Source organism: Silurus meridionalis, chromosome 20, assembly GCF_014805685.1.
Source record: "Silurus meridionalis isolate SWU-2019-XX chromosome 20, ASM1480568v1, whole genome shotgun sequence".
Classification (NCBI taxonomy): domain Eukaryota; kingdom Metazoa; phylum Chordata; class Actinopteri; order Siluriformes; family Siluridae; genus Silurus; species Silurus meridionalis.
The window spans coordinates 7,294,353-7,307,500 of NC_060903.1; the positions used below are offsets into that span (position 1 = coordinate 7,294,353).

Consider the following 13,148-nt stretch of genomic DNA (forward strand, 5'->3'; position numbering starts at 1 on the left):
CTGTGATGTGTAATTAATCTTCACCTTAGCACAAGGTCTTATGAGAAGAAATGGGTGAGCAGATGAGAATATTGGACCCTGTACTGAGTGTATATTTTTGTAAGTGATCTTTCCCAAATGAGCATTTTCCGTGTTTGCCTTTCTTTTATTTTTGTGATAATAAAAAAATATTTTCTAAACATTTTTTCTTGTCTTCACTTAGAGGTCTGTTCACAGAAGGCTTTACAAATTCAAAGTTTATTTAAATCTTAAAACAAATCAATTCTTCACAAAATATTAGAATGAAGTTATATACAATGAGCAATAAGAAAGGTGTAAACATTTAGCTGAATGAGCTCCAAGTTTAAACAGCATACATTTTAAAAGCAGTGTGTGAGATCTGGACAGTTGATGTTTGATTTCTGATAAGACATGTGCAGTGACACCTTCACAACTGTAGATAAATGATGTTTTAAGTGATGCAAATGAATATTTTTATTCTTAATATGTGTAAATTTTACCTACTGTGTAGAACAATCTACAACAAAACAGAAATATGGATTGTGGTAAGATAAGGTATATAAATATCAGACTTCATTAGAACACTTTGTCTCCATTATGCTGGTTTCCAGCGCTGGGTAATTCACTCATTCTGTTATGATTATTATTACTGTTGCTGCTTGATGATGTCTTATTTCTGTCTTTCATTTTCAGTGGCTGCTGGAAGTTTCTCGTACTCTCTGGTCCTTCTTGAGATTTACTGAAGCATTTTGGGACACTAAAATGTCCTTTGTAGAAGTTCCATATAACAAGCGCCAGTAATATCATAGTTAGAACAATGACCAGGGCCAAGAGGGTGTTCTGCTTTTCCTGTATTTGCAGCTGGGCCAAAGTACCTACAAAGTTTCCCAGCTTCAACTCATACGTAATAGTTTGGATGGTATAGTCTTGACCATTGGAGGACTCTACAGAGATGCAGGTGTATTTACCGCTGTCAGTGTCCAAAGCATCAAGGATGAGCAAGCTGTCATGTTGGAAGCTGTACTTTTGGTCATTTTCAATTGGTTGATCATTTAAATGCCACTGCACTCGGGCCAGGTTTGATCCCAGCTGGCATGGCAGACTGACCATTTGACCCGGGAAGAAGATCTTAATGATCTCTGTGTTCTCTGTAATACAAAAAAGGACAACTTTATCCAGTCATCTTCATTTTTCTTCTTTTATATATTTTTTTACTCCTTGAGAGTATAATTTTCTTTTATTGAGAGTTTAATTAGTCACAATAGACTTAAACCGTACTAGCTGTCCTAGAGGATATAAAATTCCATCTGTTAACATACCAACTGCAGGACAACTTGTAGCATTTCCATCTTTCAGACTCTGAACCACCTCACTGTAGGAAAATCCAGGAACATAACAGAAAACCCAACTTCATACAAAGGCACTAGTGTAGTTACAGTAATACAATATGTATGACCACAGTTCTGGTCAACTCTTGATTCTGGATTGATTATTTACTCAGAAGATAATAACTAATGCGGTGATGCTGTCTTAAAGCCATGTTTATTTAACTATTATAAAAGGAGTATCCAGTGTCAGCATAAACAAATGAAAAGCTTTCACTTGTCTACAAGTCTGTTTATAACTGCTTACATATACTACTGAAATGTAACTACTACATAAATGGATAAAGCATTAATGACGTTATTTTAAAAAGACTGTCAAAATTACTGACAAAATTCATGTTACCATTTCACACCAGGTAATTCTTCCCAGTCCTGTTTTTTTTTTTTTTACAGCATATCACCATATCATGTCTTATTATGATGTAGCAACACTACATCACATTATATGAATAATGTATCCTCAGTACCTGTGTCCATCAGAATGAATGCTGTTTATAGCAATGCAGCTTTTATTGACAAGGTCCCAGCCACAGTAGGGGTCTCTGGCCAGCACACAGTCAGTACAGGAAGTGTACTTGCTACACGCACAAAACGGCATCTGTGCTGCAGCCTCCTCTGAACCAGCATACAGCAGACCCTGAGAAAATATATGCACCAGTTGTTAAAATGAGGGTGAAGCAAGAACAGAATCAAACTCAAACTCAAGCTGATGTACGAAAAATAACATTAGTCATAAAGTGAATCAGAGGAGCACTAGAATAAAACAGAATTAGAATGTCATTGATAAATGCTATGCAGTTATTTTACGTTACAGTAATGTGATTAATGGCACAAACATGTGCATGTTAGATTAGTAGGACAACTGCATTTCTATATTGTTTAAAAAACTAACAAAATTTTAAGAGCAAACCATTTATGAAATTGCATTGCACTAAATAACCTATAAGTATTTAGTTAACATACTAAATCACTTAATTAGTGTAATGTAGGGCTGCAACTAATGCTTATTTTGATAATCAATTATTTGGACGATTATTTTTTAATTAATCTCTTTTCACTCTTCTCTTAACCTCCCTAACACACTCTCCATTACTTTAAACAGTTGACCCCAGGTATTTATTCTGTGGGCACCCCGATTGATTAGTCACTGATCATAATCGGCTTATAATCACAGTGGAAAGTATGATTGACAGTCTCTATTAAGGCTGATCCATAAGGGCAGATCAGATTTTCACACGCTACTAAAAATTGCTTCAATGGTCTAGCAATTCTACAGTCCCTGACAAAAGTCTTGTCGCATATCTATTTTGTAGAAACACCTGCTATTAACCTGACTTTTAATTAATCAATTGGTGTTAGAAATAGCTCATATGAAAAGCTTAAACCCTCCCAAATGATGTTTAATGCACTGAAATAAATTTGTTTCACTGAAAAAAGATTTATAATTTAATCAAGACAGAAAGGTCAGATTTTGGCAAGATAAAAGTTTTGCCGCCTATACAGAAATTGAACAAATTTATTGCAAATACAAAAATATGTCAGCAAATTAAGTAGTGTAAATTTAATATCTTGTATGACTTCCATGAGCTTGAAGGACTTAAGGACTTGAAGGACCATGAGGTTTGGCAAGGATTTATACAATTTATTGATATTGAAGTCATCGGGAATAGCAACGAAAGCAACGAATCTTGCATGCCTCGCAGTTCATCAATATTCTTTGATTTCGTCTTCCATGCTTCCTCTTTCATCCTACCCCACATATGCTCAATGATGTTCATGTCTGGTGACTGGGCTGGCCAATCCTGGAGCATCTTGATCTTCTTTGCCTTGAGGAACTTTGATGTGGAGATGGAAGTATGCGATGGAGCACCATCCTCCTGCAGAATTTGGCCTCTTTTATGGTTAAGAATATAAGTGGTCGCTAAGATTTCTTAGTATTTTAGACTATTGATGTTGCCTTCCACCCTGCAGATCTCTTGCACACCCCCATACTGGATGTAACCCAAGACCATGATTTTTCCGCCACCAAACTTCACTGTTTTCTGGGTGAATCTCGGATCCATGCGGGCTCCAGTAGGTCTCCTGCAATATTTGCGGCGACTGTGGTGTAATTCAACAGAAGATTCATCTGAAAAATACACCTTCTGCCACTTTTCCAGCATCCATCCTTTTAGCAGGCTGTGGGCCTTGGCAAATGCCACACGGTTTTTCAATTGTCTTTTGTTTAGTGCTGGCTTCTGGGCACTGATTCGAACATGGAGGCCATTTCGAGACAGAATCCGACAAACTGTTCAGGTGACCAGGTCTCGTGGAGCTCTGCTGCAGTGGAAAATGGGCTGGATTTTTGAGCCAACAAACGGTCCTCTCAAGCAGTTGTCTTGCGGGGTCTGCCTGACCTGGGCTTGTCAAGAACGTCTCCAGTCTCTTTAAATCTTTTTTTTAACTTCTGTACTTGATGCTGAGACACATTGAATATATATATATATATATATATATATATATATATATATATATATATATATATATATATATATATATATATATATATATATATATATATATATATATATATACATGGACACACATATACACATTTTTATAAAAGTTATTTTTTAAGTATTTAAACTCCACTGCCCTCCCTCTTATTTACTCTGCTTTGCTCCTACTGACTTTTATTCCACTTTTCTCCAATGCAGAACTCCACCTCTCCACATCCTTCTCAACCTGCTCCGAACTACAAATCCACAAATCACAATATCTCAAAATGAGCAATAAATAAATAAACAGCTTCCTATTTTGAGTATGCTTCTATATGCCTTGCGGATCACTCATAGTTGCTAGCAAAAAAAGGTTGGAATTAAAGGGGAAGGTTTTTATTTTATTTATTTTTGTAATTGATTTTTTTAAATGGAAGTCTGAGTGAAATAATAAAGTGAAAACCTGATGGTCCCTACAGAAATATAATAGAAATAGTTGACATTAAAGGCAAAAAACAAATGTAGTCAAAGATGTTTGTTACATGATTGAAGCAGGATGAGTTAAAGGTGCTCACTTATATATAGAAAAATCTGCTTCTTTCTTTGCAATTGTATTTGCAATACAACTGTCAATATCTACAGCGTTCCTCTTTCCTGCCATTATGAACATAAAAACAGGACATAGCATGACAACTAAACCGCTTTAAACAACATTTAAGTGCTGAAACAAATGTCGATCAACCATTCTCAGGTTGACCAAGAACCAGTTCCTGGAAAAGTGAAAAACACGTATAACCTATACACGTTTGTTAAAGCTTCAGGGAAGAGAACATCAAATGTAAAAGTGTTTTGAGGTTTACCATGGTGGTGGAGAGGCGCAGTATCTTTACTGGCTCATTATAGTTAAAGAGCTGCACCTCCTCTATTATGACCATCTCCCCGTCATAGTTGACTGCTTTCAGCACTGAACCACTTGCTGTTACAAAAACACATTTGATTTGTGGATGTTTATGACTGGAGTTTTGCTTATACTATTGTAGCCCATGCAATTTATAAATCTTGATAAATGATGTAAACTGCAGATGAAATTATTACCTGTGCCAATAAACATGACCTGATGGCTGGTCCCATTCAAAGCAGTAGTGTTGGCCACTACTATACTTGTAAACGCAGCTCCTTTTTTCACCAGTAGGGGCTGCTCAGAAGCTGGCTTCACTGCCTGATCCATTAGCGGCCTGTCTTTAATAAACTGAAGAGTTTTATCAGGCAGATCCAAAGACTTGGAAAACCCTTTCTGCTTTGCATCATTGTTAATACACTAGACAGAAAAAGAGAGAGAGAGAGAGAGAGAGAGAGAGAGAGAGAGAGAGAGAGAGAGAGAGAAAGAGAGAGAGCTTAGAGGATCTGCATATTAAACTCAGCATATCAGTATACAAAATAGTACATATTTTGTATAAAATAAGACAGTACAAACAAAAGATTACATGGCATAGCATTATACATAATAGTAAACACATTTTATATGTGGGGAAATCTTGAATATACTGATATATTTCCCCCCTTTATAGTATTAAGTTATTAAAAAGGAAATATAACAAGATCATTAATGTAATAAAATTAGTACCTAACACTATAAGTGATTTTTATTACTGCAGAAAAAATAAATGAAAATGATCATTGACATATTGTACTCACAGCTCCGGGACGGGGATCAGGCACCTCTTCATTGTACGTCACCCATTTCGTAATGGAATTGTCATTGTACAGAGTTTTGAATTTGCCTTCAGAGAACACTTTCCGGATGTCTTGTATCCTGAAGGCGCACACTGCAGAGTACTGCAACATGTCCCTGTGTGTCGATTCACAGTCATGAAATAAGTGTATTAGGATTGGAGTTTCTGGGATATGATACAATTAGGATTACAAACAGTTTTTTTTAATCATTACAAAACTATCATCTAAACTTACCTGAATGATCTAATAAAGTTTAAATTATAATTCTGAATATTATGAGTATTAAAATTTAGTAAGTACTGGTGTATATTATTTAGATGATTATTAAGATGACAGGATGGTGCAGCATTGCTATCTAACAGCAGCACGGTCCTGAAATCGGGGTACATTTTGTTGGAGATTCTGTTTCTGTTTTCATAGGTACCAATTAGCAGTGTTGGGCAGTAACGCGTTACTAGTAGGCGAGAGCAGGATGAGTTTCTCAAAGTTGATATATGCTCATTATTTCACTTTAGTTGAGTATAAAGACAAAAACTTTTTAGTCAAACATAAGCTGTGTCTTTCTGGTTCGAAGGTCGTATCTACTGCAATAGCAACACCTCCAGAAGCTCCATGCCTCGAAGGAGCTAAAAGCTAGAAGCTAACCCGGTGTTATATTGTACATTGTTAATAGTTTTCATACTTCAACTGTGAATGGAACATTTTTAACAGCTCAACACAACAGCTTTTATGATGCAGGAGCCACTTTAGTTTTTGATTCTGAATATATTATTCAGAATGTTTTGCTATTTATTTTCAGAAATCCTTGTTATATATTCAGTTTGTGCTGGTCTGACTTAAATAAAATAGTGTTTAAAAATTCCTTTGTGTTTAAGTCAGTTTTGTGTTTGTACAGACCATAACGCATAAAAGTGCATTAATGGGAACATTAAAGAACGTTCTTTAAAAAAGTAACTAAAAAGTGACTTTTAACAGTAACACATTACTTTTTAGTGTAAGTAATCAACAAATTAACGGAGTTACTTTTTGAATGAAGTAACGAGTAACTGTAACTAGTTACTATTTTTTAATAACTAGCACAACACTGCCAATGAGTGTGTGAATGTGTATGTGTAATGTCTAAATTAGCAATACAAGCCTACTGCTATTTAAAATGCTTCATAAAGAGAACTTCTTCTTCTTTCAAATTCTCCCATTAGGGGTCGCCACAGCGGATCATCCGTCTCCATACGCCTCTGTCCTCTACATTTCCCTCTTTCAACTCAACTACCTGCATGTCTTTCCTTACCACATCCATAAAATTTGGCCTTCCTCTTTTCCTCCATCCTGGTGGCTCCATCCTCAGAATTCTTCTACCCATATACCCCATGTCCCTCCTCGGCACATGTCCAAACCATCTTAATCTTGCCCCCCTCGCCTAGTCTCCATAATGACCTACATAAGCTGTCCCTCTAATAAACTTATTTCTAATTCTGTACATCGTCGTCACTCCAAAAGAAAACCTCCACATCTTCAGCTCTGCTACCTCCAGCTCCACCTCCTGTCTTTTACTCAATGCCACTGTCTCTAAACCATACAACATCGCAGGTCTCACCACAGTCCTACAAACTTTTCCTTTCACTCTTGCAGATACCCTTCTATCACAAATCACTCCTGTCACTCTTCACTTCTCTTACACACTCTCCATTACTTTGCACTGTTGACCCCAGGAACCTGAACTCCTCCACCTTCTCCACCTCTTCTCCCTGCAATAGCACCACTCCACTGCCCTCCCTCTCATTCACACACATGTACCCTGTCTTACTCCTACTGACTTTCATTTCCCTTCTCTCCAGCGCATACCTCCACCCCTCCAGGTTCTTCTCAACCTGCTCCCTACTTTCCCACACAAATCACAATATCATCCGCAAACATTATAGTCCATGGAGACTCCTGTCTGACCTCGTCCGTCAACCTGTCAATCAACACTGCAAACAGGAAAGGGCTCAGTGCCGGTCCTTAATGCAGTCCAACCTCCACCTTGAACCGGTCTGTCCTTCCTACTGCACACTTCACTGCTGTCACACTGTCCTCATACATGTCCTGCACCACACTCACATACTTCGCTGACACACCTGACTTCCTCATACAATACCACAACTCCTTTAGAAACTCCACTGCCATCTCTCCTAAACATCTCCATGCTTCTAGCGGTATGTCATCTGGTCCAACCGACTTTCCACTCTTCATCGTCCTAATTGCTGCTTTCACTTCCTCCTTACTTATCCTATCCACTTCCTGCTTCACCATCTCCACACCATCCAACTCTCTCTCTCTCTCTCTCTCTCATTTACCTCGTTTATCAGCTGCTCAAAATACTCCCTTCATCTACTCAACACACTCTCATCACTAGTCAACACATTTCCATCTCCATCCTTTATTGCTCTAACTTTGCAGAACATCCTTCCCAGCTCGGTCCCTCTGCCTGGCCAATCAATACTTCTTCCTTAGTGTCTAAATTCTCATACAGCTCCTCATATGCCTTTTCCTTTCGCCACATCACTCTTCACCTGCTGCCGCATCTCCTTGTACTCCTGCCTACTTTTCTCATCTCTCTGTCGATCCCAATTCTGTTTTGCCAAGCTCTTTCTCCTTATGCTGTCCTGCACTACCTCATTCCACCACGTCTCTTTGTCTTCCTTTCTCTTTCCAGATGTCACATCAATTACCTTTCTAGCTCTCTCCCTTATCACTTTTGCAGTAGTTGCCCAATCATCCAGCACCTCTTCACCACCACCGAGCCCCTGTCTGACCTCTTTCCTGAATCTCACACTATTGTCTTCCTCCTTCAGTTTCCACCATCTTATTCTTCTTTCAGTCCTCACTCTCCTCCTCTTCTTCTTCACCTCCTAAACTATCCTACAGACCACAATCTGATGCTGTCTAGCTACACAGTCCCCTGCCAACACCTGACAGTCTCCATTCTCCTCCAGGTTATATCTCCTACATCAGACATGGGCAAACTATGGCCCGTTGGGTTTATTAATCCGGCCTGCCGAACGTGACCGAATTCTGTTAAAATAGGTACAGGTAAACATTGTTTAATTTACCTTTCCCCTGTAATGCCCACATTTCCCCTAAAGATGTCGCACTTCAGATACATTGACCTTGATCGCGTGTATTACCGGTACTCTCTTCTTCTCTTATGAGCCCTTCTGCAAAAATGAGCTTATCAAGGAAAAATGGATAGTGGAGCGCCGAGTGTTTAATATGGAGTGGACAACAAAATATTTTTTCGCTGAAGTCCGATCAAAGGCTGTATGCCTAATATGTCACGGTTTTCAAAGAGTACAATATCAGCCGTCACTTTGCACTTTTCAGCTGGTGTTCTGGTGTTCTTAAAGGAGAAGTTCAGCTCTAATGTAATGTTATATATCGATATATAATAATGTGTATGTAATATATATATATATACATATATATATATATATATATATATATATATATATATATATATATATATATATATATATATATATACACACACACACACACACACTGGAGATCAAAATTAGAGAACAATTTATAAACAATTGAACAATTCTGAAATAATGTCATCTTCAGTGCTCAACAGTTGAAGGAGTTTTTGTCCTGTCTATACCATGCAACCAGAACACCTTTTACACAAAATGACTAAGAAAAAAAAAACATTATTTTGCAGAAAACACACTAATCAAAATTAGAGAACACTTTCAGATACCTCCCAGTTATTGGTGTTAATCTGGCACCTGGTGCTAATTTCCTTGATTATCTGTCAACCCCTATTTAACTGGCAGCCTAACTTCCAGTTTCACTGACTCTGCAAGATGGTGGGCATTTCTAAATTGACTGACAGCCTCCGGCAGCAGGTTGTCCAGATGAAGGCCAAAGGGATGACCCTATCAGCCATAGTTGGTCGTTCCAAATCCAAATTTTAAGAATATTGAATCTTTACAACATCACAAACTCATTCAAGTCCGCCAAGAAGGCTGGTTGTCCACGGAAGACAAATACAAGAGAGGACAGGATACTGCGGAGGATCTCAATGGGAAATTGTTTTCACACTGCAGCTGGAATTGCTCACCAGTTCAGCGCTGAACAGGGTAAGGATCTGTCTCGTCATACAGTGTCTCAACGTTTAAGAGCATTTGGACTGAAAGCCCACTCTGCAGTGACCAAACCTCTCATTAGCAGAAAGAATCAAAAGGCTAGACTAAGCTTTGCCGAGGAGCATGTTGTGTGGACAAAGGAGAACTGGTCCAAAGTTCACTTTAGTGATGAAAGCAAGTTTAATTTATTTGGGTTCAATGGGAAACATTATGTTCGGCGACAAACTGGAGAAAGACTGAACCCAAAGTTTTTAAAGAAGTCAGTGAAAAGTGAAGAAGGAAGTGTCATGGTTTGGGGCATGTTTTCTGCAGCAGGAGTTGGGCGTCTTATACAGCTACATGGCAGAGTGAATGCAAATGTTTATCAGAACCTTCTTCAACAACATATGGTTCCTTTCCTGCGTTCATCACCCAATCAGCCCGCAGTGTTCATGCAGGACAACGTTCACACAGCAAAACGGGTAAAGCAGTTCCTTGAAACTGAAAACATTGAAATAATGACATTGCCTGCCCAGAGTCCTGATCTCAACCCAATAGAGAACCTCTGGAAAATCCTTGGCGACAAACTTATGGCCAAGAAACCCACTACAGTCACTGAACTGTGGAGGAGACTGGAAGAAGAGTGGACCAAAATCACACCAGAGCAGTGTGAGAGACTAGTGCTGTCCTGTGGCCGCAGATGTGCTAAAGTCATTCAGAGCAGACGCCTGTACACTTCCTACTAATTGCTGACTGTTGTAACCTTCAGAAAGTTTTGTTGTAATTTTCCATGCTACAGTCATTGTTGTTCTTCAATTTTGATCAGTGTGTTTTCTGCAAAATAATGTTTTTTTTTTTAAATGCCTTAGTTATTTTGTGAAAAAGGTGTTCTGGTAGCATGGTATAGACAGGACAAAAACTCCTTCAACTGTTAAGCAGTGAAGATGACATTATTTCAGAATTGTTCAATTGGTTATGATTTGTTCTCTAATTTTGATCTCCAGTGTGTGTGTGTATATATATATATATATATATATATATATATATATATATATATATATATATATATATATATATATATACATACTGTATATTCCTGGCCCGGCCCCTCTGTCAAATTTTAGAGCCCATTGTGGCCCGTGAGGCAAAAAGCCCACCCCTGTCCTACATAGAACATAGTCCACCTGTGTGCACCTTCCTCCCCTCTTATACGTCACCCTATGATCCTCCTTCTTCTTAATATAAGTGTTCCGCTTCATAAAGAGAATTATGTCTTAAATTTGGACAATACAATGAGTTAAGCAAAAAAAGACTAGAAATTAGCACAATTCTTATTAAATAATCACTCCTCTCCTTGATCTCAGGCAGCTAATTCTTACATTATTTATCTTCCAGGAGTGTTCATAATAGTTATTCATACATTTACCTTTACATTTGTCATTTAGCAGACACCATTATATGTATTTTATTTCAGAATTTATAATTAAGCCTTGAATATTTTGAGGGCCTTGATCAATATCCCAGCAATGGCAGCTTGTAGTTTTGGGATTTATATCATGACCTTCTTACCAGTAGTCTGAAGCAACCATGTTAACATATGTGAACTGAACCATACTCACGTCTGAGGAGAAAAAACTCCGTAGAACACACAGGTAGTCCAGTTGCCTGGGCAGAAGAGGAATACATCTTTTATAAGTAAAGGCACTTTGGTGTGAGGTACAGGACAGTCCAGTTGAGCCTTTTGGAATGATGTCCACCTCTTTTGCAATGTCCGCAGTCCTCCCACATCCCCCTAGAGATTAAAAAATATGGCAACATTTCTGCAAAATTCCATGTTAGCAAATATAACAATTGAAATGTATTCAGTATTTAATGTTTAATTAAATATCTATTGAAAAACAAATAATTTATATTGCAAGAAATTATGTACAATTAAAACATCAACATTAATAATCTTCATTTATTATGATTTTAAAATAAAAACATTACTTTAAATAGTTTTGGAATTTTGGTTTACTCGTTGAAAAAGTGTTAGAAAAGCTGTCATTTGTGACAGTAAACAATTAATCATTTGCATGAAAAGCCCAGTAATATTGGACAAAAAACATCCTGTTGCAGGAAAGGCTACCTTACAGACACGGGCAACCCTTGACACATCCAACTTAACATAGGAGTCGTACTCCACAGCTTTTTCACTAAAGAAGAGGTAAATCTCATCATCATCCCCCTCTGGGTTTTCCATTCCTTTAGTCACATGTTTCATGCCAATGAACTTGGGCTCTGAAATCACAAAACTAATCAGTGATAACAATTCTGGTGTTTAGTAGAAGAATCTCAAGTTCAGGGAAATAATAACACCAGAAATTGTTCATCTTCAACATCATATAAATCTTACATTGACCAGTTTAGCAGTATATATATTTATGAATGTACATGTATACATTCTTACCGTTGAACCAGTAAGGGAAATCAGTTTTTATATTGTCAGAATTTCGCGTCATAACCATGTCTGTGCCCAGAAAATTTATAGATGTAGCAGTGTACAGCTCATCATCTAAAACAGAATTGTAATATTAATATAATATCACTATGATATAATTTCATTACTTTCCTTTAAAACATTTCCTTCCAATTCAAAAGAATTAGATTAGCTATTATGAGCAGCATTTGTAAAAAAAAAAAATAATAAAATAAAATAAAATAAAAAAAAACTTGTATGTATATTAGAAATAAATACAATATTTGTACTAAATTGAAAAAGATATTTATAAAAAATATTATGAAATCATGGAATAATATCATTGGATAACTGTTATTTGGTGTGTTGCATCATGGAACAGTCGTGCTTAAGACAAACGGAGAACCTACCGACAAGTTCAGAGGCATATCTTTGAAAGGGATCAAATGGACACTTTCCCTTCCCATCATGTGTTTCATTTTCCAGAGTGAGCTTTTTGTCTGTATAAGACTGGAAGACAGAAAACAGGACAGGCTACAGAAAACATTTACATAATGTAGCTAAACATAATGCAGCTAAACATTCACCGAGCCTGAAACAACAATACTATACAATAGTAAAAATACTATACAATAGTTTTCTAAAATAATATCATAATTACTGTATTACTCACCATATTTTTACAGGCTGGACTGAAAGCATTGGTACCACACACATACAACATTCCATCTGTCCATTTATGAATGATCCGGATGTAGTTCCAACAATCAGTCTGAAAAAAGAGATGACATACTGAGTCTAATTATGATAATCTAGACTTTCAGAAAAGAAAAACTCCATATTCCAGATCAGTTCACAAACAACACAAGACAGAAGAATAATGTGTAATAACTTTATGGGTTGGGTTAGGACTCAGCAAAGACAAGTTGCAGATCAAGGCTTTGTGTAATAGAATCCCTGTTCCCAATTTGTTTTACACACAGTACTT

At 37.2% G+C, this 13,148-nt stretch overlaps 1 protein-coding gene across 1 annotated transcript in view; it reads right to left on the bottom strand.

Annotated features, from left to right (window-relative positions):
* Positions 1-218: 218 nt before the first annotated feature.
* LOC124402931 (semaphorin-4E-like) overlaps positions 219-13,148 on the bottom strand; it is a 21,497-nt gene continuing 8,567 nt past the window's right edge. Inside the window, exons 5-15 of the mRNA XM_046876376.1 lie at positions 12,834-12,932; positions 12,571-12,670; positions 12,152-12,256; positions 11,831-11,982; positions 11,322-11,494; positions 5,558-5,711; positions 4,958-5,180; positions 4,723-4,838; positions 1,853-2,022; positions 1,320-1,372; positions 219-1,148 (exon numbers count right to left, since the gene is read on the bottom strand). Of these exons, the coding sequence (XP_046732332.1) occupies positions 577-1,148; positions 1,320-1,372; positions 1,853-2,022; positions 4,723-4,838; positions 4,958-5,180; positions 5,558-5,711; positions 11,322-11,494; positions 11,831-11,982; positions 12,152-12,256; positions 12,571-12,670; positions 12,834-12,932 (1,917 nt within the window). The 3' untranslated portion in view covers positions 219-576. The remainder of the gene's footprint in view (positions 1,149-1,319; positions 1,373-1,852; positions 2,023-4,722; positions 4,839-4,957; positions 5,181-5,557; positions 5,712-11,321; positions 11,495-11,830; positions 11,983-12,151; positions 12,257-12,570; positions 12,671-12,833; positions 12,933-13,148) is intronic.